Source organism: Eulemur rufifrons, chromosome 12 (genome assembly GCF_041146395.1).
Source record: "Eulemur rufifrons isolate Redbay chromosome 12, OSU_ERuf_1, whole genome shotgun sequence".
Taxonomy (NCBI): Eukaryota; Metazoa; Chordata; class Mammalia; order Primates; family Lemuridae; genus Eulemur; species Eulemur rufifrons.
Genome location: NC_090994.1, coordinates 25,947,535 through 25,972,483, shown reverse-complemented (window position 1 = coordinate 25,972,483; position 24,949 = coordinate 25,947,535). Strand labels below are relative to the sequence as shown.

Here is a 24,949-nt window from a genome sequence, read left to right as displayed (position 1 = left end):
GATCCCCTGAAGGTGAAGTCCCGAGAGGGAAGGTTCGGAATCAAAGAACCCGCTGACGGGACAGAGCAGTGTCTCTCAGAGCGTTAGCCGTCTGCTCCCAGGGCAAAGCCGGGGGCTGTGGGGACGCTACATAAGTCATCTTGAGGGTGAGGCTCAAAGGGAGATGGGATCCTGCAGTGTCCCAATGAATCGATCTGAAACACAAAGGCAAATGAATGAGTGGCCAGGGAGCTAGGAGGCTGCGGTGGGGAGGAGGCGGAGGAGGGGAGGGGAGGAAGGCAGGCAGGGGCAGCCAGGCCTGTCTCCCGGCGCGGAGAAGGGAGCCCCGACGGCAGCAGGAGCGGCTCTGCCCCGACAGGTCTGGCCTCGCCTCGGCCTGCCTTCCTGCGGGCGCCCGCGTCCCTGCTGCGAGGACTGGGCGGGCTGCCGTCTAGAAGGCCCGCACGGTGCCTGGTGCGCCAGCTCACGCGCCCTCCTTCCTCCACAACCCCAGGACTCCCGCGACGCAGCCCAGCCAGCCGCGGTTCCGGTGACTGCTGCGTGAAGGCTGACCTTGAACCACCTACGTCCGCGTTTGTGTTACTGCCTCAGCACACGGCATCTGGCTCTTCAGCTCCACGATATAAATTAAATAATTTAAAAGGGGTAGCACAGGGGGGAAAATATAAACTTATAATAATACCCTGTGCATCCAATTCGGGCCATAAATACCTGACCCCACAGGTAAATGCCTAAGAAGCAACCAGGTGCACCTCCTCAGCCCTTCCTCGCAGCCTGTCATTCCCACCCCTCACCCTGGGCACCAGCAGACTGAGAAGTGCCCTGTAGACCTGCGGTCCCCAATGCCCGGCCACGGACCAGTGCGTGGGCTGTTCCGCAGAGCAGGCGGTGAGCAGCAGGCGGCCAGCTTCATCCATCTGCATTCACAGCCGCTCCCCATCGCTCGTCCCCGCCCGGGCTCGGCCTCCTGGCAGGTCAGCAGGGGCATTGGATGCCCACAGGAGCGAGACCCACACTGTAAACTGGGCATGGAGGGGTCTAGGCTGCGCCTCCTTATGAGAGCCTAATGCCTGACGATCCGAGGTGGAGCTGAGTATCATCAGCGGAGAGGTTTGACAGCACGATCATTGTTATGCACTTCAATCATCCCAAAACTTCCCCCCCACCCCTGAGCCCGTCTGTGGAAAAACTGTCTTCCGTGAAACCAGCCCCTTGTGTCATAAAGGTTGGGGACAACTGCCGCAGAGCAGTCCTGGGACACAGAGTGCTCATTCCTCCCCTACCCCACAGTGGACTCCTGTGCACGGCACCGGTTGGCCCGTCCCACACGCCGTGCACACTCCTGCTGCAGAGAGGAAGATACAGGGTCAATTAGACTCAAGCGTTAACAAGACAGAGTCATGGTTTACCCCTTTTCCTTTCCTGTTTCGCTTTCCCCCTTGTAATGGGAGTTCATCCCACAAAAATATTAGAGAAAATAAAATTACATGATGTGGTTGGTATCATATTCTCCAACATAAGTGATGTCTAGTTATTAACTATATTTGGGTAAAGAATATTGTCCAGTCAAGATCATCTTTGGTGGTGGTAAACACCTTGCACTGAAACTTTTCGAAGAAGCAAATGTGTCTATTCATAGCTGTTTTTAAGACAACCCATCTGCAAACTAAGCAAGCAATTTCTTCATATTCTGTAACTTTTCACTTTTCATTTCAGTGTTAAAACATAGTGTGATCTTTTATGTTTTAGAGACAGGTCTCACTCCGTCCCCCAGGCTGGGGTGCAGTGGTGTGATCACAGCCTCCACGTTTGGGGCTCAAGTGACCCTCCTCCCAAAGTGCTGGGATTATGATGTGAGCCACCATAGAGCCTGAGCAAGCAGTCTGAACAGGCAAATCAGAATTATACGTAATCACTAAACATAAAAAATAGTTCCATTTTACTGGCCATTAGGGAGATGCAAAATAAAACAAGTTATCATTTTCACCTATAAAACTGGTAACAATTTGAAAGCTGGGTAATATTATTACTGAAGATGTGGCAAAATGGGCACACACTCTTGGTAGAAATATACATTAGTACAAAATTTTGAAGGACAAGTGTGTACCACTTACCAAATGCACGTGCCCTAGGACTCAGCAATCTCACTTCTAGAAACCTATCCTATAGAACTACACTGGCCACATGTGGCTATTTAAAGTAATTAAAATTAAAACTTTAGTTCTTCAGTTGTCCTAGTTGCATTTCAAGTGTTCGACAGTCATGTGGCCAGTGCGCACCATACAGGACAGTGCAGACATAGATCATGTTCGTCGTCACAGAGTCCCACTGGGCAGCGCCGCTGCGGGAACGTTCACAGAAGTGGACATTCAATGCAGCACTGTCTGCCAATCAAAAACCGAATACAGCAAAAAAGGGGAATAAATTACATTTATGCTAAGCATGTGAGTGAAAACATGAAGCAGATGTGAACAGAGGACTCTGATACGTTAAATTTAAAAGTATACTGCAAAACAAGATAAGCATTTTAACATTTTACGTATATAAACAGATATTTTATGTAATTTCTAAAGCCACCAAAAAATATCTGCAAGGATATATCAAAATGTCACTGGTAGTTAAAGAAACAGTGATTGGAAAGAATGGAAATTTTCAGCTGGGCGTGGTGACTCACGCCTATAATCCTAGCACTCTGGGAGGCCGAGGCGGGAGGATCGTTGGAGCTCAGGAGTTCTAGACCAGCCTGAGCAAGAGACCCCGTCTCTACTAAAAATAGAAAGAAATTAGCCAAACAACTAAAATATATACAAAAAATTATGCGGGCGTGGTGGCACACACCTGTAGTCCCAGCTACTCAGGAGGCTGAGGCAGGAGGATTGCTTGAGCCCAGGAGTTTGAGGTTGCTGTGAGCTAGGCTGACGCCACGGCACTCTAGCCCGGGTCACAGAGTGAGACTCTGTCTCAAAAAAAAAAACAGAAATTTTCACTTGTTTTTGAAACAGGGTCTCATTCTGTCACCCCAGCTAGAGTGCAGTGGTGTGATCACAGCTCACTGCAACCCCAAACTCCTAGGCTCAAGCGATCCTCTTGCCTCAGCCTCCTGAGTAGCTGGGACTACAGGCGTGCGCCACCACGCCCGGCTCATTTTTCTACTGTTTTGTAGAGATGGGGTCTCGCTCTTGTCTGGCCTTAAGCAATCCTACTGCTTTGGCCTCCCAAAGTGCTGGGATTACAGACGTGAGTCACCACGCCCAGTGGAATTTTCACTTTTAATTACTTCTAAGATCACTGAAGTTGTTGCTAACAGCATATATTACTTCTGTATTTTAAAAAAGAAGCATGAGTTCTACTTTTAGAAAGAAAGATGTTTTAGCCCTGAGGACATTATCATCCACTCACTTCTAAACTGGTACTTCCATGCTTTGGTTGTCGTTTTTTTAGAGCTAGTGATCACAGAAGTCTCTGACACCAGGAGCTGCGGATGCGTGTCCCCCAGCTCCGGCCCCGCCCTCCACCCGTCTTCCCCACCACACCCCCAGCTGCACTGTCCTTGCCGGGGCGGTCGTTTCACCCCTCGCTCCCGCATCCTCTCTCAGCAGCTTCACACAGCTGCCCGGGGACACTACCCACTCACACGGCAAGAGGTGTGACAGGTGCGCTGCTCCCCGGCTGAGCCAAAGTCCCTTCTCCTCTCTCAGCCTGACCATGAGAGCAACAAGCGAGGCCACCAGAGCTGAAGGGACAGACAACAGCATGGACTCTTCAGACACAAACCCCACCTGCTCAAGTATTTTTCAAAACAAATCACATCAAACAAGAAAACCACCACTAGCAAGTCAGGTGAGCAGTTATGTTCCAAATGTGATGGGTTTATTTTATTTTACTCTGATGCAAAACCAAAGATTCCACTACAGCACAGAGACCAATATATTAAAAGGTCATGGAAAAGTGGTGTAGGACATGCAGGACTCGATGTACAAACTGGAGGGTCGGGTCATTTCCTTTAACATGACACTACATCGTCGCTGAGGAACATTTAAACTAACACTGCAGAACTGAGCTGAAATGTGGCACAAACGTGACGACTTCCAGGCATGCCGTCAAGCACCTCCCGCAGGATGGACCTGCAATCTCTAGACTTCGTGTGGGGAGGATTACAACTCTTTGGAAGAATAAAAAGTTCATTCACACTTTTGAAATTTCACAGAAGAATTTTAAGGCCAAAACATAGTGGGTTCATTTCTCTTCACGTCCAGGGACAAATGTGATGCTCACTCAAGCCACGTTAAGCTTCCAGTTCAAACCCCAGCCCAACCTTGTGACCTCCTGCACTGAAGTTCTTTCCATCAATTAAAGCCGACAGGGTCAGTTTGACGCCTAGGGAGAAGAAAACACCACAGTCACTTGTAACAGGTGTTACAATCAGACCTGAATTTTCTAGAAACAATAGATGGAAGCTGTGGATTATAAGCACACAGCCAGTAGTACTAAACTGCTCCAGGGTTAGAATCATCTGATCTGTAATGAGCACCGCATGATCATGGCAAACCTTTGGAGTTCGGGGTTAAGGGCAATGAGTGATCAACCAAACTCAAAGGTCACAGTGACCAAATCACAGTTAGAAATATATAATTTACTTTAAGCAGAAGTACTTGATCTGTTTTACTTTCTGTCTGGACATCAAATGTCACAAAATGGTCTCAATCAACCTATAGTGATTGCAGGTTGTTTCGTAGGTTATTTTTATTATTCCTCTATCCCTGTCTACCCCAACTCCGCTGTTATTACTTCCTTTACTTACCTGGTCGGAGGGTCTGAGTGTAACCCAGTCCAATCAAGCTGGCATTGTTTACTTTGGCCTAGGATTAAGAGACGGAGCAGCACGTTAGGGAACAGCCTTGCACAGTGTGTCAGCCAGCGCACCCACCACCTCACGCCTCAGGCTTCCAAAGCTAAAAGCACCATAGGGCCAATCTAGATTTACTGAAACTAAAAATTTAATAAATAAAAAGAGAATTCTTTTAAGAAGTCAGTAGGACCGACAGGAATGGTGGGGACATGAGACTGTGTGCTTCGAGGCCGCAAGCAAATTTTTAAAAGACACTGTGCAGCGAAACACCCCTGTGTACTGAACTCTTTGAGATGCCAGCTGACAACCTGACAGTGGTTGCACCAGGAACTCTGGTGACAGAAAACTGGGACTACGTTCAAATCTTGGCACTGCCACCAGCTGTGTGACCTCGGGCAAGTCACCTGACCTTTCGAAGGCTCAGTTTTCTCACCTGTAAATGGAGATGAGGATAACACTACTCACCACATGGAGTAGTCCTGAGGATTAAATGACATAATATACGTCCTTAGCCCAGTACCTGGAGCACAAGAGCTCAATTAGCGTTATTAATAACAATTACTAATAGCAACAGGTCTAGTCATCTAGTCCCCTGAATTTACAGATAAGAAAATTCTGAGGCCAAAGAGATAAAATGACTTAAGAAGGTCAGAGAACAGCCAAACACAGCCAGAGCTGGGACTAGAACCCCCATTTCCTAACTTCAGGCAAAATACAATTTGCACAGTGAGCTGGCTCACTCAGGTGAATAAAGAGCACGCAAACTGCAGCCACATCACAACATTCATTTACAACTGAGACGGAAACCTAAGAGCAGATCCACTCTGGCAGCACATTCTTACAGAGAGAGAAGTCCTACAGTCCAGCTTGTATTTAGCAGCGATGCCAAAACGGGTGTTGTTACTGCCAGCCGTCCAAGCAAGGTTTATCGACGTTTCAATCTTCTCATTAACCTTCTGGTAGATAGAACCTCCAAATTCAGTGCCATCGTTCCTGTTTTAATCGTATAAGAAAAAGTCACAAACATCTAGTTTGTACCACTGTTACGGTATGGAAACAAATTCTACGACTATCTAAACAGGATCCCATTTTGCAACTATGGATTCCAGCAATTTCTAGCATCAATGACTACAAAACAAGGAACTAAACCCAGTTACAGGATGTGCAGCTGCTTAATTAAAACATAGTAACTCTTGGTCCATTTACTTCGCTCCTCCACATGATGTAAATTTCTTAGACACAATTCAATTATGCACCAAGGCAGCCACCTCAGGTAAATAAAATCTACAGATCTCTTTGGGAGGTTCACAGAACTTAGAAACTTCAGTAGAGGTCAATAAAGATTCTGCAAAAAAAATATAGAGAGGCAGAAGTAGAGGAATAAAACCAATTCGGGATTTCATTTAAAACACAATCCTAGCGTTACAAAGCACCCTCCCTACAATATGTAGGGCGCAAGGCTCCAGAGAGGTACTTAAATTATTGCTTCAAAGCATCCCAGAGGTAAGCCCTTGGGTTTTCAGGGTTTTCCTGAGAATATTGTTTCATCAATTTCAATAATTCTGTCTATACCATTGCTTGATTTTGTTTTAGCCATCGTAAGTGGATTAGAGTACCTGGCAGAGAGCCATCTGCATCACTTCAAAAACACATGGCTTTTCCTTCCTAGTATAGTAACAGTGTCCAATAAGCCAAGACATAAAATACAACTTAGAAGTTCGGATTCATTCAGCCAACAGGGTGCAGCCTACAGAACAGAATCCCAGGACGGCTCGGAGGACTCCGGTTACTTCTGAATGCAATAGGGGTAGCTGGGTTCCAAGCAAGATACCTGAAAACCTCCACAGCATTACTATGGATGCTCAACGCAATCGGGTGGTTGTTCTTGTGATCCAAACAGACCTGCTTCCAGATACTGCCAAGATGAGAGGGCACCAGAGGAAGCATGAACATCTCCAAGGGATCCCTTTACCAGGAGGTAAACCATGCTCTGGGATCTCTCCATCCCAGTGGTTCTACAGATTCTAGAGCTTCCTGATGTTTGGGGTAGAGGCTGAGGGCCAGGAACTGCCAGCAGCACAGCACTGCAGGACGCACGCCCTGGCCTCCGGGCAAGGTTCTGCCGACCACGGAGACAGTGCAGCAAGGCTGGGTGCTCACCAAGGCACACTGAGCACAGTACTATCACTTCTCAGCATGCGAATGCAAAGGGCTATCATTGTTTGGGGGTGACCGCACTGACACTAAAAGGGAATAAACTATAAACACTCACACGTGAGTGTGCAGCTGGAAGTCTGCAGCCTTGTAACCCAGGGCAAAATTATTCTGTGACAGTTTGGATTTGGCTGTGTCAAAACTCATCTGATAGCCAGCAAGCCAACCTTCCAAGGCCAACACAGCCCAGCCATAGATGGTTGGTCCAGAAAAATCTATATCAACATTACTGCCAAGACTGAAACAATCCCGTTTATAGGAGGCCTTCAATTTCCCACTCTTCTTTCTGTAGAAAACAAAAACAACACAATGAAAACAACATGAGTTTTTACTACTGCCCAGGAATTTTTAGAGTAAGATCCTTTCTCTCCACCAGTGTCAATTTTTTTTTTTTTTTCTTTGAGACAGGGTCTCGCTCTGTCACCTAGGCAGAGTGCAGTGGCGTGATCACAGCTCACAGCAACCTCAAACTCCTGGGCTCAAGCGATCCTCCTGCCTCAGATTCCCGAGTAGCTGGTACTACAGGCACATGCCACTGTGCCCTGCTTATTTTTGTATTTTTTGTAGAAACAGGTCTCACTCTTGCTCAGGCTGGTCTCGAACTCCTGGCCTCAAGCGATCCTCCCACCTTGGCCTCCCAAAGTGCTACGATTACAGGCATGAACTGTAAGTATTACTTTGGTGGATGACATACATATAGTAAACATGTTTCAAATCAGTTCTACAAAGATAATTTTGTTAGGATTAGAAATGTATACACTATTATTATCTATTCCTCATTATGAGATCAAATAATAGGGTATTTCATGATTAACTGCATAGAGGCACAAACAAAAGTATAAGAAGAAATGAGTATCTCAGTGCCAAATTAATAATCTGAATAATCGCATACAGTACACAGACATACAAGAAGCCAAATCTCAAATGCCACAAAAGTAACACTGAACTCAAATTATTAACCTATCGTGGAGAGTCGTGTACTTTTTTTGAAGGAAGATACTAAAAACATGAAATTAGTTCTTAATAGTTCTTATCTTATTCCAATCAAGCCTCTTATGAGAATATTTGCCCTAAAGAAAATTAAAAGTGTGTGGCAGGAAGAACACACCTGTTGATACAGCTGAGGAGAAATGTCACTTTGCATTTATCTAGCCCCTTGTCCTTCAGGCCCCATGTTAGGCAGACAGGAAACGATGCAATCCCCATTTTTTACACGAGGAAACTGAGGCCAAGAAGTTGGGGAATTTACAGAAGCTAAGAAATCAAGTCGGTAGCAAACCTACTAGTTAGAAAGTTCTAGAGCCAGGAGATTCCCTCTTAAGAAATTAACTTTCTCAGCAAAATACCATGTTCATCAAACTTTAGAACGGCTTAAGATTTATCTATGGTCTCAAGACCCTTCTAGCTCCTAAACTTTTTCTGCTATGTATCTGTCTCTTTGGGACTGATTTACAAATTTTTGTTCATCTATTCAATTTTCAAATCAAAATTTTATCCTGCCTCAAGGTGGGGGGTCTTCCTTCATCTTTACTATGTATGCAAGGTCTCCAGTATTCGCAAGAGAAACTCCTAAGTCCCTCCCGCTTCTAAACTTTGCACTGCATCTTCCCAGTCTAAAGCTCTCTATCCGTTCAGGCTCCAAAAACATTTCAGAAAATAGGGTTTGGATAATTACCCTGTGTTCGGTACAAATATGGTATCAAGAGTCAGTTTCAACCCTTCAGCCAACTGAAAAACAAAGATTTAAAATTAACAATTAGTAATTTTCAATTCTTCATGCAACTCAAGAAACCAATTCTAAAGTTTCCTCCAACTTCCTCTTTAATGAAAAAAGGAAGTCATTATTGAGAGCCAAGTATTAACTTATGCAATAAGTTAGCTCCCCATCCTCCTGTCTCCCCAACTCCTCTCCCCTCACCCCAGAATTCATCATGGTTCTCCCACCAAAAAGGGCGGCAAATCCTATTTCAGCATGTAACATAAATTACAGTTCAAAACCAACAGAATTCCTGAACAAGATAGTCTTGATAGTCTCTTGCAATTGTGGTAATAAGGTAACGTGACATTGAACAGGCCAACCTAAGTAACTTACTCAGCTCTCCATGTACATTACCTATACATGGAAACATCATACAGACGTGCCTCAAAAGACAGTGCTCTGCGCACAGTGGGCACCCGACAAATAGCTGCTAACAGGGTTTCTCCTCGAAAACATCAGAGAATCTTAGAAAAATTTCCCTGTCAAGCCAATTTTGCGATGATTATTAAGCTAAACCACATTACTGTAAATAGTTTGTTCTAACCAGTAGAGGCTCAGCTGTTTAAGAGAGACTTGGTCAGAACAAAGATGTGATGTAATGATTAGAGTAATCACAAACACAGCCTTATTTTTAGAAACATGAGACATCCCAAAAAGGCCAAATGCTGACAAAAACTATGGCTACTCGACAGGCTGTAAGATCTTGTTTAGATTACACTAGGGATTTGTTCATCACACAATCCGCAAGATAAAGTGAAGTTACAAATAACTTCTAATGCTTCCTCTTACCTTATTCTCCCAAGAGATTTCTGTCCCAAGAGTATTGTCTGTGTTCCATTTTTGGGTGAAAGTGAGTCCATAGTTACAGACCTTATATTTGGTCTCTAGGTTGCCTGACGCTTTCCCTGTATCAGTGTAAGCATGACCAGAAGTAGAAAATTCCTAGTAAGCAAGAAAGAATAATTACTTTAAAATTAGCTCATGGAACAGAAGACATTCCCTTCAGAAAGCAGGGCGCAGTGCGTCGCAGACCGGCACAGCTCACTGTCCGCCACAGCCTACGCTACAGCGACCCACTTCCTGCTCCCCCGTCTCTCCAGTCGCTAAATCCTGCAACCAGCTTAGATCTTCCCATCACTCTACTCCTCTTGCTGATGTTCCTTGTTCCATCTGCTCTCTCACTAACTGGGAATCTTAAATTTTCTCCTTTAGAGAGAAGTATCTTTACTGAAATTAAATGCCTTTACTAAAATAACAAAAATATTGACTCTTAAAACATTTTAACTTCATGACCTAAAAAGATTATCAGTTCTCTGTTATACCTTTCAACTATTAGTTAATTTAAAGGTCCTTAAAAATCCCAAAACTCTACCCTCCCCCCTTTTAATAGGGTCAACACTGTATTGTTTTTTTAAATTATGTTTATGGTGGTAAAATACATTTAACATAAAATTTACTGTTTAACAATTTTCAAGTATACAGTGAAGTGGCATTAGGTACATTCACAGTGTTGTGAAAACTATATTGCTTTTGTCCACAAAACTATCCCCAGAAATTTAAGCATAAAAAATTAACATTTGAAAGTATCGATCCATTTTTCACAATCAAATGGACCGTCACAATTTATCCCTGTTTCCCCTCCTCCATCCTGTCTACCTTTTAAAGTGCTTTCTATCAAATGGTTACTACAAATGACTTAAAATATATCCTCCCTAGTTAGGTGCCCTTCCAGTCATATGACAATAAGGCGTTGCAAACAGCCTCCTTCCAGGGGGAAGCAAACAGTCAACACCTGTCACTGACAATCTAGGAACTGTCAAGGAAAAACCATTCTGATTGGCCCGTTTTTAAAGAGCATTTCTGAAATCCTGCCAGCAGGAACGAAAGGCTGCCAACGCTGACCAGTTCTGTTTCACGGCCTGCAACATGACCCCTCCCTTTAACAAACTCCGGCTCCCTAACCCTGCTCCCACTGGCAGATGAGACAACTAGGAAACTATGATCTGTTTATCAGCACCACACAGAAAGCTTTCAAAGAGAACGTCATGCTGCACATTTAGGGCAAGGCCTTAGTAAAAAAAAAAAAAACGATAAAGTGTTAGTCACGTTTAACAGTTCACATAATTCTTTAATGTGACAATCTGTCTTCTGGTAGAGCCAACGACCCAGTGTTTCATTTTCTACGTTTACCTTTCACAAACTTGGCAAGTATAGCAAATGCAAAGCTTTATTTTGGTGTTAGGGAAACTTTATGCACAAAATTAAGGTAGAGGGATAGTCTACCTTTCTTCCTTTTTATCGTTGTTTCTTACACAGGTGCAAATCTCTAAAAGCAGGCTAGAATTGTTTTAAGTAGAGTTCCTGGCTCACAATTCACAATTCAGTTTTTGTCTAAATTCATAATTAGATCAAACAAGTGCAAAATACATTTATAACATGCATATAACATCCGCAACTCTACATTAAGTGCTAGTAAGCAAAAAAAAATAAACAAAAATGTTACTGCTAAATATATGTCATAAGACAAAAATAACAAGACAAAAATCTAAGAATCTGAAAAAATGAATGAAATATATTCTAGGTCAATACCACAAACCAAAAGCAGCCATAAAAACAAGCACTTAAATAAGCTTTTCTCCTTACCATCTGAATGAATATTACCATACAACAGCAGCATGAAAGGGAGATAAAATTTTAGTTGATTTTTGCAACAAAAACCTAATTTGAGCAAATTCTGGAACCTACTCAAAATGAGTATAATTTTTCTATTTTAACAGAACCACACACATAATACATCCATCTTAGTAAGGCAGGTGCATATATACATTTATGTGTGTGTGTATATATACATATTTATATATATATACACACACACACACACACACACTCTCTAGAGACCCCAGAGAAAGAATGATAGTGACAAACCAGGATTATACTGAATACATGACAAAGTATCATAGGAATTCCACATGTCTTTGTCCTTCTAATTAAATCATTATATCCAGGAATAAAATTTGCATGAATTTGGATGGGTAAATACCAAAAAAGGATTCAGCCACTGAGGAGAAATAAGATGAATGAAAAGTTAACCTATTTGCTGAGATTTACTGAATAAAAGCTATTGTCAATGATGCTCTAAAAATACAGCCGGGTGCAGTGGCACATGCCTGTAATCCCAACTGTCCAGGTGGCTAAGGTGGAAGGATTACTTGAGCCCAGAAGTTCAAGGCTGCAAGTGAGCTATAACCACACCACTGCACTCCAACCTGGGCGACAGAGTGAGACCCCCATCTCTTACAGAAAAAAAAAAAAGAAAAGAAAAGAAAGAAAATATACCAACATATCTTTTACTATATATTCTTAACTTATAGTAAAAAAGACTTCATAAACATCAGTTATTAATAAAAACTGTAGAATAATCTTCGACATGCATACATACAGAAATACATTTTATTTCTACATTTTGTTTCACCTAATCATGAGGAGAGAGGGAATAAAATTTTTTTTAAAAGGTGTTAATAAAACTTCCATGAACCCATCATAAAGTAAATAAAGTTTTCAGTACCCATATACATATTCATGACAGTATAAGATAAAGGTATGACATGGGTCAAAAAATATATATTCTATATCTTCTGAGAGTAAGATGCAGAATACTCTTATTATGACAAACACAAAGGGTCTCCTCAAAAACTCAACTTGTCTATGGGTTTAACTGGCTGAGTGAGGAGGCTCACTGGAATGCGAGGGCAGGACAGCATCGCGCCAAAAGTATGCTGTTTCACACAACTACCCTAGACGATGGTTTTACACAGGTTCCTTTAAGTGAATTATGCTATATCTATTTAAAATAAATTAGATACTCACCACTCCACTACAAGACTTGGTTTTCAGATCGATTTTGACCATGCCAAACCCTAGACACACACACAAAAACACAGTAATGTATAAAACATGACATTCACTCCAGTTTTTGTAACTCAAATTATGAAATAGTCCACAGTACCTTCCCTATGTAAAACACATAGCATTTTCATCAGGAGAAAGTTCCATAAGAAACTGAATTATGGCAAAACAACTTAAGTATAATTTTTGAGCCCCTCAAAATGAATAAAGATATATTTTTAAATTAAGTTGAAAAACAAGTGAAAGTAATATGTGCTATTCCAAGAATCAAAATTACTAGAAAATATTATACTGATATATATATATAAGCTTAGAACGTACAATTAACATTACTACAGATAAATAAAATTAAAAAATCAAATGTGTACAGCACAAAAATTTTTAAATTTAAAGATTAAATTTTAAAACCTAAAAAGAAATGTCTAGTTAGGATCAGAGAATATATGTTACTCCAAAGAAGTCAAAGTTGTGTCTTCACTTTCTTAAAAACAATGCCATTATTTGGAGGGGGAAAAAGTACCCCCTACTTTAAGTGTCCCCAGAGCTAGCCAAAGGAGGCATAAATATTATACATTTATATTATTTTACATTATAGATAACATTAAATATGTATATGTGTATGCAGGTACATATGTACAAAATTGCTTTTAATGCTTATAAGGGATTCCACCTCTGAATAAAGTCTAATAGCCTGTTAACAGTTATCCCCTTAAATGTTGTAAAGTAGATTAGTGTTGACTTACCTGTATTTCACCAGCACAGTGTCTTACACACAGTAGCCATTCAACATGAACTTTCACCCAAACTGGAGATCTACAATAGCTTACTTACCATACCCTTTGTTGAAGACATCCTTGGCAGCCTTTCCTAGGTCACAGTAAGTCGGTGTGTTACACATATCTTGTAAAGAAAAATGGGGACAAAGTAATAAAAATAACCACTTAGTATTTATTCACCCCTACTTCTTCCATGGTTTTGTCCCGTGAAAAGAGGTATACAGTTTTCTCTTTCTTTGCATCTTAATGCTTATACCCTAACGCAATCGAAGTTAAGAGAAGGAATTCTTCCTCCTTAAAAAAAGAGAATAAAAGGAAAATAAAAGAGTTTTCCCATGAAATTCACAAAGGTCATCTTTCTGACTGCATTTCAAAGAAAAGAAAATTCTCACAGGCTGAAAAAGATGCTTTACTAAACTGGGCTTCTTTTGAAAATACATGCAAAATTTACCTTAGAAAAATCTTTGTAGGGCTGTTATGAAACCAAAAAGCTATATAAAGCAACAAGGTAAATTTTTTAAGGAACTGTTAAGAATAGGTGCAATCAAAATCCTCAGGGTTAACATTTTGCTACTCTGAAATTTAGTTCTTAAAATAAGAATTGTCATATTAATTGAAATGTATTCATCCAGAATACGTCCTCTCTTGAAGCTCTTCTTAAAGTGCTATAATTTTACCCATTAACCAGAAATAGGATAGATTCTACCTGCAGCGATCTGCTTACCAAAAATAAGTGTAAATTGTGAAATTAAAGCCTTCAAAAACTCAAGGTGTCTGGACTTTCATCTTGCCTACTTAATGTTTACCCAGCTTTTCTACTGCCAATATGACCCTCATATCAAATTCTCAGAAGCATTCCTTTGCCCTCTTTGTATAACAGGAAACCTTTTCCTGGAGCAGGTTCTGTTGTGTCTCTCTTGCAGATTCAAAAACCATGTCTAACCAATTACAGAACCACCTCCGCCAGTACCATTAGCCTGACTACTGTACCAGAAAAATGCAGACACTATTATGTCTGCACTATCTACACATTCAAACTAGTATTTATATTTATCCCAGTTCTGAACCTGGACTTCTGCTAAGCTTCTGCCTATATTATCATACCTGAATATATACGGATGATACACTTCTTAATTGGGAATTGGTATGTGTTCCTTAACCCAAAACTGTCAAATATGATAGACAAATATTGTGTGTATATGTGTGTGTGTATATATATATATATATGATATGTTAAGAGGAAAGAGAATAGTATTAAAATCACATAAAAAAGAAATAGTATAAATGTACTGACTCATACCATAATAAAACTTTGCAGTAACCTATCGAGGGTTTCAGAGTTCGCTTCCAGAGCAATTATTTTACAATTCAATCACTTGTACTCAAATAATCAATTCTAGACTTTTAAAATATCCCCAATTCTAATTTGATATTATTCTTTATGATTACAACTGACGTTGGTATGTTGAAATTTTGCCAGAAATCTATCATTTGGGAAGTAAGTATAGAAACGCAGGCACTATATATTCAAATAGAAATGTTAAAGCTTTACAGTCTGGTTTTTCACACTGACAAGAGAAAAGATAAACTTAAATGTTTAGAAGCATCATATATACATCTAGGGACCAACTACAATCTGTTAGCATTTTGCTTAGCTATTTTTCAAAACTAGTACCAGATACGATGCAACAGTCCTGTAGCTGGTTTAGTTTCCTAACTGATCTTAATTCTGCCTAGCTCAAGCTTACTTTTTCAGACCCATGACTCCGATAGGAAATGCACTGCTGGTATGATCAAGCAAAAATCGAGAAGACTCAGAGACTTCAAGAGTAAAGCTATAATCACACATTTCTACTAGCTCTACAAAATGCACTTGTTCGCAGATATGCCACAATGTACCGAGGTTGCATTAGACGCAGACCGGAGGGAAAAGGCGTTAACTAGGAAATACTGCTGTATGCAATTACTAACTTGACGATAAAGAGCCCCTTTAGTTCCTCGTCTCTCCTTTTTAAGTCGCCCGTACAGCATCCTCCCTTTGCCGTAGGCAGCGGAGGACTCGCCCGATGCTCGGTAACAATCCCAGAGAGGAAGGTGAGGGCGGGGCATGAGTCTGGGGTTCGAGGATCCAACTTCCCCAGAAACCGACCTCCTTCCTAGCCAGACACCTGACGGAAGGTCCTGTCCGCACAGCCGGCGGTGGGACAGTCGGGCTCGGCGCCCGGCTCCATCCCCCGAGGCGGCCGGGGAGCAAGGTGCCCGGGGCCAGGTGCCCTGCCCTCCGCGCCCCGTTAGACCGCGCCCTCGCGATCCAGCGCTCCGTTAGCGGCCCGTCGGGCCCTGCGCCGCCGCGGCCCACCGCCACCCCGGCCCTCCGCCGATCGCCGGCCGCGGCCTCGCCCCTCACCTCCGGCCCGAGGTCCAGTCTCCGCTCCGCCAGGGCAACGCTGAAGGTCTCCTCCGCACCAACGCCGTCCGCGCCTGCGCGGCCTCACGCTCCCAGCGGCGCCTGCGCGCCCTGCCCCGCCCGCGTTTGCGCCGTCGTGTCGCGCCGCGGTCGCGCGCCGGGGGCAGGGCGCGCCAGGGAGCGTCGGCGGCGCGTCGGCCCCGCCAACTGCCTGGCTGCGCGTGCGCGCGTGCGCAGAAGGGCCCGGCGCGCGGGGCGAGGCTTGACATGAGGGAGCAGAGGTCGGGGCGCTGCACCTTCGTCCGCACAGAGCTCGTTCTCGCGAGAACGCCCGGCGGTAGCGAGTTACTCTAGCCGCGGGGCGGGCGCGGGAGGGGACGACGAGTCCCCGCGGGATGCGGTGCAGTCCCGTGCTCTCGCGGATGCCTTGCGCAGCTTTTGGGAATTTTGGGCCACACTGCCCAAAATTCAAGGGTCACCCTTAGAAAACATAGGTTCCCGGGGCTGCGTGATTTACTCGAGATCACGCACGTAGGTTATCATTCAAAGGGGGACAGGAGATGGAAGGGAAGACTTCCTTACAGAACACCAACTAATTAATTAATGTAGCAGAAATTATAGAAATAGAAAATCATCACTTTGGAACCAACATAGCAATAACTGATTCAGGCAAAAATTATCATTGGACAGTTGAGGGTTTCCATGTGGCTTCAGATACCACCCCATGGCTTGCTTACTAAGAGAAAAGGGCACCTTCACATCAAAGCGTCACCCCTGCCCACGTGCTCGGCCTTAGCAGCGCCAGGATGGGCCGCACTGACCTCCTATGCCCCCTGGTGTGATGCACAGAGGACACGAAGGTACTATTCTTGCCAAAAGTGTGCAATTTGTCTCCATTCATGAGTAATCAGACAAAATCAAATTGATGGACTTGCAAAATAATGCCCAGTCACTTCAAAGATGTTAATTTCATGAAAGATTAAGAAAAAGGCTAGTGAACTGTTCTAGATTAGAGACAAAAGAAAGATATGATACTAAAAGCAATGTGTGATCCTAAATTGGACCCTGGATCAAACCCAAACAAAAACAGCTATTGAGGAACATTATCAGGACAATTGGGGAAATTTGAAAATAGACCACAGTAGTACACTAGCAATGTAAAGTTTTCTGAGAGTAATGTATCTTGGTTATGCAGAAATGGGCTTGTTTGTAGGAGATACACGCTAAAGTATTTAGAATTGAAATGTGTCTGCAATTAACTCTAAAATGGCCCAAAACACACAGAAAAAACAAATATGACAAAATGTTAACAATTTGGGAAGCTAGGTGGAAGATATGTGTGTGTTCATTGCACTATTCTTGAAACTTTCCAGTAAGTTTTAAATTTTTCAAAATAAGAAGTTAGGGCAAGAAGAACCCGCAAAATCTATGATGCTCAGTATACAATACCAGGTTGCTGCTTGAATCAATAGGCGACTACTGTTATTGGCCCGCTGTGTGTAAGGCGTTTCAAGTTAATAAGAAATAAGATAAAAGCCCCTGAGAGACTCATAATGTAAAACTTGTAAAAATGTCTGCTGAATGAGGCAGAATATGATAAATGCCATAAGCAAAGCCATACAACCTAGTGGCCTAAATAAAATGAGCTTTGCAGTCCAAAGAGGCTGGGTTTGTGTCTCAGCTCTGCCAACCCTGTGGTCTTAGGTAAGCAGTTTAACTCCTCTATGCCTCAGTTTCCACATCTGTGAAATAGAACTAAATAATATTTAACTCAGAGGATTGTGGATATTAAATAATGTATCCACAGCATATAATCTACCTGGTATATGGGAAATGTTCATTAGTTAATAACACAGGTTAAAATTAATATGCTATAGGAGTTTAAAAGCTATGTAGGCAAAACCCGTATTCATATACATATGAATATTAGAGCCACAACTTCAGCCTATACTTTGGCTCAGACCTGGCCTTTGTTAGCTACCGCAGGCCACTAAAGGCTGTAAGAGCACTTTGAATGGAAATTTGACAACGTTCCCTTCTTCCTCTCCTGTTATCCACAGGTCTTTCTTCCGAAGGGGCCTAACAACACCTGTCCCAGGTAATCCAGAGACCTGCTGTCTCCCCTAACACCTAAAGCAGGAAGGCAATGAAAAAAGCTATTAAGGATTGCAGCTGCTACAGGAAGGGATTCTTCCTTTGCTTGTCCCTCTGTCCTGTGAAGTGAGCTGGGTCCAGATTAACACTTAGCGTCCATACCAAGACTCTGGCCTTCGCCACCCCAGAACTGCAGCCAGTTCTCACTGCCCCACCCACACTGGATGCAAACTCTTGACAAGTGTGGAAAGCACTTTCTCAATCCAAATCCTGAGAACATGGCATTCTGCCCCTATAAAATTGATAGAATCGTAGAATTTTAGAGAAGGAAAGGGACTTTCACCTCCTTCCTTTGAGAGACACTTGCTAAGTGCTTACTATGTACGAGGAGGCATGATGCTCAGAGCTGATGGGAAGGAAACACCCCAAAGTGTCAGAGCCATGTGGGTCCAGAGGCCCATGGAGACCCTATAGCAGGTTCCCACTACAGGCCACCCGCTCGAGTCAAGAAAACCTGCTGAGGTCAGGCACGGTGGCTCACGCCTGTAACCCTAACACTCTGGGAGGCTGAAGCAGGAGGATCGCTTGAGCTCAGGAGTTTGAGACCACCCTGAGCAAGAGTGAGACGCCATCTCTACTAAAAATAGAAAAATGAGCTGGGCATGGTTGCATGCAACTATAGTCCCAGCTACTCAGGAGACTGAGGCAGGAGGATCACTTGAGCCCAGGAGTTTGAAGTTGCTGTGAGCTACGATGTCACACTGCACTCTACCCAGGCCGACAGAGCAAGACTCTGTCTCAAGGGGAAAAAAAAGAACAAGCAAGGAAAAATAAACATATATATCAAGCCGAATATGGTGGCTCGCACCTGTAGTCCCAGCTACTAGGGAGGTGGAGGCAAGAGGATCGTTGCAGTGTAGGAGTTTGAGGCTTCAGGTGCTATGTTCACACCTGTGAATAGCCACTGCACTCCAGCCTGGACAATATAGTGAGACCCCGTCTCTAATAGAAACACCAAAACAGCATCAGTGTGTACCTCTGATGGGGAGACAGACAGGTTGGGTGGAGAAGGTGCACGTTGAGGAGATGTAGGCATTAGTAATGGCTAGTTCTGGAGCTGGTAATACATTAATGATATCACGCATATTAAATAAATAAACGCTGCATGTATAAGTGTATATGTACCTGCACAGACAAAAAATTGGGAAAATTTTACCAAAATTTGACAGTGACTGTTTTCTTCTTCCCTCTTTTATGTATTTTCCAAAATTTCTAAAATTTGGAAACATGTATTTCTTTTATAATTAGAAAAGTTATACTCACTTTCATAGGGTGGGGAAGTCCCTGGATTTATGAGGAAGGGAGTGCTGTTCCGTGGGGAATTTCCACCAGAAATTGGGAAATGCTTCTGGGATCAGGTCCCCGGCCTTGACGTTGGGCCTTCTGAGCGCTCACCTCACTCCGGGCCACCAGGGGGAGCGAGGACACAAGGCCGCGCCGAGGCTGAGCCTGCGGCCTGCGCTGCTGCGCCTGCCCTGCTCCCCAGGGCCCAACCCTGGTCCTGGTGAGGTTGTGAACACAGTTGTGAGCCAGGATTGGATGGTGGGGCGGGGGCTTTCTGCCATAGTCAGAGTCTAATTTGAATGTCAAAAGGGCAGCAAATGTTTATGAGGTTGTTTTTTTGGGGAAACCAATTTTGTCACCATAGGTTGGATCACAGCCTACAAGTCATTTAGTCTTAGCCACTTCCCAGTGACGCGCTAGACTCCCGTTTACATACAGAACCGTTCAGGAAAGAAGGCGACGTCCTCCCTCGGCTGTGTGATCCGAAACAGCCCCAGGGGCGCTCGCTGGGATTTCGTTGTCTGGTGAACACAGAGCTGCCCTTTCAAGCCTCTGGGTGTTTGGGAAGGGACCGCTGCTGGTGAGTGGATAGCATGGGACAGAGGGAAGAATAAACTCTGGAACCAGGAAGCTTAAGGTCAAGACCCAGGTCTGCCCCTCCCCAGCCCGCCGGGGGCAGACGCTTGGCCCGTGAGCCCCACTGACTTCACCCCTAACATGCAGAGCCCAGAAGTCACCGCCTGGTCCCCCAGAGCGAGGCTTCAGCCACGGCTAGTTTTCTTTGACCAAAGTCCTGGGGAGGCTTGGACTCACTCAGCTAAGAGCCCGGGGCAGAAGGGCCAGGTCACACCCCCACAGATCAGCACACCCAGCACCAGGCGGCGGAGGACCCCGGTGGGACTCACCGTGACGGGGAGTGGGCCGCGGGGACTCTGAGGGAGGGCGACGGGGGAACCGGGCAGCGCCCCGGAGGCGCCCGGAACGCAAGGCGCCTGCTTTGTCCCCCAGCTCCTGTGTGCAGAGCTCACGCGTAGCCACTAATTCTTAAATTTGCTTCTTCAGAATTGGGACTCCAGGCAGTGTGGACGAAGTTCCCTCAAGCAATGGGGTTCACCCCTGACTTCCAAGGAACAGGATCTACCAGTTCTGTCTACGCTGGGTCCAGATTCGCTGGGTCCAGATTCGCAGATGGCAGAACCTGTTTCGTGTCTGGGGAAGAAGCTCCCTGCAGGGTGCAGGATTCCTCTCTGGGGCTCCTTCCCTGGAGCCTGTGGACCACCCGGGAATGCCCATTCTCTGTCCCCCAACGTCACACCCAGTGTGGCAGTGGAGCCCGCACTCCCTGCCCTCCCTCCACAACCCTTCCTGCCTCGGTTAGCAGACAGCACAGACCGGCCCGTGTGGGCTCCCGGACACACTTCTGATCACAGACCTACACGGACGAGGCCACCACCCAACACGGATAGCTGCCCCGGGGACAGGCAGGCAAGCGCCAGCTCGCCCTTCCCTCTGGCTCGAAATGCCAGCAGCCCACCATCAAATCTGAGAGGACATCTGGATTGAAAGAAAAGAAAAAGGGTAAGTGGAGTTAGTTGTGGGGACACAAAGGGAAGAGGAAAAGAATGACAAGAATGAAGAGAAATGAGGCAAAAGAGCAAGACTCGAATGGTGAAAAGAACATGGAGGTGAAGGTGTGAACGGCAGCTGGCGACTTTCACGGAAAGAACCGCTCGGGTTCCTCCACTGCGGTCAGGGACGAGGATGGAACAGGTGGCGTCTACCATGCCGGCTCTCCAAGCCGGGCCTCTGTGCCAGGCAGGTTCACGGCACCGGAAGGCTGACGGGGCTCAAGAGGTCAGTCGTAAACCACCTTGGGGCAGAAATATAATTCAGGGGTTTTGTTTTTGTTTAAACCACCAAAATTTTACATACGTGATCTGCAGAACACTGCTGGCACACGTGAGGCACCGCGGTCACGGCCAGAGCCAGGGCAGCGCGAGCGCACCCGGATGGATGCCCGCGGCCTCTCCTCGCCCGGGCGCCTTCGCTGCCGCGCCCAGGGCTCTGCCAAGACGCAGGCAGCTTCTTGCTTCTCTTTTCTTGCCCTCCCACGGCAGCATCTGTCGTCCCGCCTGCCGTTCTGTGTCCCTCGAGGATCTCGGGACAACGTGGCACAGAGGCAGAAGAGGGGAGGGTGCCCAGGAACGGGGCGGGCAGGCGAGGCATTTAGGACTTGGGCAGTCACAGACGACAGCATCTGACTTTTTTAAAAGAAAAAGAGGGCAGAACCTGTCTGCCGGCAGGAAGGTGGGAGAGCCTGGTGCCGCTCCCAGCCAGATGCCTGGCGTGGGGACAGGGGGCCGCCGGGGCTCTCGCTGCTGGAGAGCGGGTCCCTCGCCCCACCTCTGCGCACAGCTCCAAAGCTGTGCCACCTTCACAGAGACAGCCTGAGCGGTGCCCCCTGGGGACAAGCAACGTGGGGTTCCGGAAGCCTGGTCTGTAAGAGGCTCCCAAGATCGTGAGGCACCGAGGCCGAGCGGCCTGACCCCAAGCCACACCGTCAGTGAGAGAGCCGGAACCTGCTCCCTGGCCCTGCCCGGCTCCGCTGCGAGACGTGGGACCCGCCGCTCCCTGGCATTGCGGATGACCGGTGTTGCCGTCCCACCTCGGGGAACCCAATGGCAACGTTTCGGTGGCCGCTGTGATTATACCCTGCAACCCTGTCTGCCCCCATCAACGTGCCGCATCTCATCTCTTATTTTATTGAACATTTCCTGTGAGATTCTGCCAAAGCCCTGCTTGTTTCAGTTACTTTGATTTTCTTTTAAGAAAAGCAAAATTTATGGAAATCAAACTGGTTTTGACCCAGGAGTCATAACAAATAACAATTTCCATTCCTGCGTGAATATAAATCATGGGCCCTGACGCCCTGCCTTGGACGGCAGCTACAGCAGCTGCCGGGCTGGAGGCCGCGGGCAGCGTCACACACAAGCCTGCAGTTGCTCCAGGCCGCGAGTCACCCAGACGGTGGGACTCAGACCCCCAGTGCCGAAACTGCAACCCCCGGAAACTCGTTGGGGGGAATTTCATTTCCCCGAGGCTTAGTCGGGATCGCTGGATTGTCGTGTTCCTTTGCCGGGTGCTCACAGCAAAACCCAGAGGATCAGCCTGACGCTTTCAGTCACGCCTGCCCGGGGCAACACTCGGCCCAGACTGCGCGGGCCGCCCTGGTCCCGTGGCTGCAGGGGACCCGGTGAAACCACGCGGGCCACCTTGGTCCTTGAGGCTGCAGGGGGCCCGGTGAAACCGCGCGGGCCGCCTTGGACCCGTGGCTGCAGGGGGCCCGGTGAAACTGCTCAGGCCGCCCTGGTCCCGTGGCTGCAGGGGACCCGGTGAAACCACTCGGGCCGCCTTGTCCCGTGGCTGCAGGGGGCCGGGTGTCCCCTCAGAAGAGCCGCAGCGCAGGGTGCTGCTCGGGGCGGGCGCGTTGCTGCTGCAGCCCGCGGTGTGAGCCTGGGCGGGCTGACCCGGAGCAGAGAGAAGCCTGTTGCGCAGCACGTTCTGGAAGCTTGCCTCTGCCCCGCTCCTCCCTGCCCTGCTCTCCCACCGCCCCATCATGTCGCCGCCCAAATGATGGCGACAGACGCTGCCACCGGCCCCCGCGCTGCCTATCACCGGGCAGGCAGCCTTGGCAGATTTAAAAATACACCGACAGTCGTTTCCGGGGAGGACTTCACGTGCCTCCTTTCCTCAAAATCGTCGTCTGGCAGGCGAGGCCTCGGGTCAGGGACGGGTTTGAGCCGCTGCGATGTCCGCGGGCGGGGCGCCGGGGCTGCGGTCTGGATAGCGGCCGCTTTGCAGGGGGCAGATGGCAGCCTGGGAAGGTGAACTAACTTGCCCAAAAGCAAAAACGTCAGTCACTATAAATCCATTCCTTTGTGCCTTCCTCCATCACATTAAATCCGTGAAGGAGCTTTTGTCACCTGCCGGGCACACAAAGGTGAGGACGCGAAGATACATCAGCCCTGGCGCCGCCGGCACCTTCTGGTCTAGCTGTAGAGACAGTTGCCGTGGAGGGGTTTTTTGGTTTTGTTTTTATTGTTTTATTTTATCTTTTCGAGGCAGGGTCTCACTCTGTCGCCCAGGCTGAGTGCAGCGGCACAATCACAGCTTGAACTCCTGGGCTCAAGCGATCCTCCCGCCTCAGCCTCCCGAGTGGCTGGGACCACAGGCGCAAACCACACCCGGCTCATTGTCAGTTTTTGCAGAGACGGGGCCTCACTGTGTTGCCCAGGCTGGTCACCAAGCAGTGCAGTTTGACAAGTGCCATGACAGGCAGGTGAACGCACAGGGCGGGGGCAGCCTGGGGGTCAGGCCGAGGGGCCCGGCCCCAGAGCGCACGCCCTTTCAGGGGACAGAGAGTGAGAAAGAGAACAGAGACTGGCACGAAGACAGAGGAGCCGCATTTCAGTGTTGTCCCCCCTGTTTGTCACGCCCTGGTTCCGCGCCCACTCCTCCCCCGTCTCCGGAAGGCAAAACAGAGAGCGTGGTTCGTGGGCGGTACGGTGGCTACTCCTGCAGCCCCTGCCAGACACCCAGCAATGCTGGTTGTCCGGGTGGCTTTTCTCACCAAACTCCTCCTACCCCACAGCCTTCCTCCTCCCTGACTCCCCTCTCTCCGGGGCCCTCACCGTCCACCTGGCCAAGGCAGAGAGGCCGGACGCATCCTCTGCCCTCCCGCCCACTCCACCCCACACCTGCAGCCAGTGATGCCGATTCAGCCTCAGAATCCCGCCCTTCTCCTGGTTCTCCTTGTCACTGAGTCACTGCCTTAGATGGGACCCCTTCATTGTCCTTGGGACCATGACTAGTCCCAAGTGATCTCCCGCATCCCCTCTCTCTCACTTCTCACTGCCACCAGCTCTGTCTTCCTGAAAAGCAAATTAGATCATGCCATTTCTGAGTTCAAATATCTCCAATGACTTTTGATTGCATAGAGAGTAAAATCCAATTTTCTTAGCATGGTATATCACGTTCTTCATCTAGTTTCATCTATTTTTCCACCATCTGCCCCAGCCACACAGAATATTTTACTAGAACCTAAATGCACCTCCCTGCTCTTGCACACACTTCTACCTCTGAGCCTGTGTGAGACCATTGCCTGCTTCTCAACCTAGGAAACTCCTATGCATCCTACAAAACCCAGTTCAAATATTATCCTCTCTGTAAACGCATTCCTTTATTTCTCCGGAAGGTCTAAATCATGCCCTTCTGTTTTTGTTCCTTTATAAATCCTCCAGCCCTGCATTTTAACCTTTATTTTAGTGCTTGCCATGATATATTAAAATCATCTCTACCTATATGTCTTCTGTCTGGACTCCAGATCTTCAGCGTTTAATATTTTATTCCCAACATCTAACCACAGGTTCTGCTGCATACTAAGTGCTCGATGACTGTTTATGCTGTGTTTCAGGTTTTCCCACCAGTCCTTTTGTCTGTGTACACTGCCGGAGGCCTTTGGTACCCTGAAATCCTTTCTACAGTTAAGCAACAGGAAGCAGAGAAACCCGACAGAGATGGAACCCTGGGGCGCTCTCCTT

General features: G+C 46.4%; 1 protein-coding gene across 10 annotated transcripts; it reads right to left on the bottom strand.

The window, feature by feature from the left end:
• Window positions 1-3,815: 3,815 nt before the first annotated feature.
• On the bottom strand, window positions 3,816-16,008 carry VDAC3 (voltage dependent anion channel 3). Of its 10 annotated transcripts, XM_069485302.1 has the most exons (11): window positions 15,912-16,008; window positions 13,956-13,995; window positions 13,560-13,628; window positions 12,690-12,739; window positions 11,466-11,468; window positions 9,612-9,764; window positions 8,739-8,791; window positions 7,122-7,349; window positions 5,692-5,842; window positions 4,802-4,859; window positions 3,816-4,377 (listed from the first exon to the last, which is right to left on the bottom strand). In XM_069485302.1, exons 3-11 carry the CDS (start codon window positions 13,624-13,626, stop codon window positions 4,286-4,288), a joined length of 855 nt encoding a protein of 284 aa, XP_069341403.1. In that variant the 5' UTR covers window positions 13,627-13,628; window positions 13,956-13,995; window positions 15,912-16,008; the 3' UTR covers window positions 3,816-4,285. The 10 variants fall into 10 exon arrangements, with proteins under 10 accessions (XP_069341403.1, XP_069341407.1, XP_069341405.1 ...); XM_069485306.1 differs by lacking the exon at window positions 11,466-11,468 and having other exon boundaries at window positions 13,556-13,628; XM_069485304.1 differs by lacking the exon at window positions 11,466-11,468.
• Between the last annotated feature and the right edge of the window lie 8,941 nt (window positions 16,009-24,949).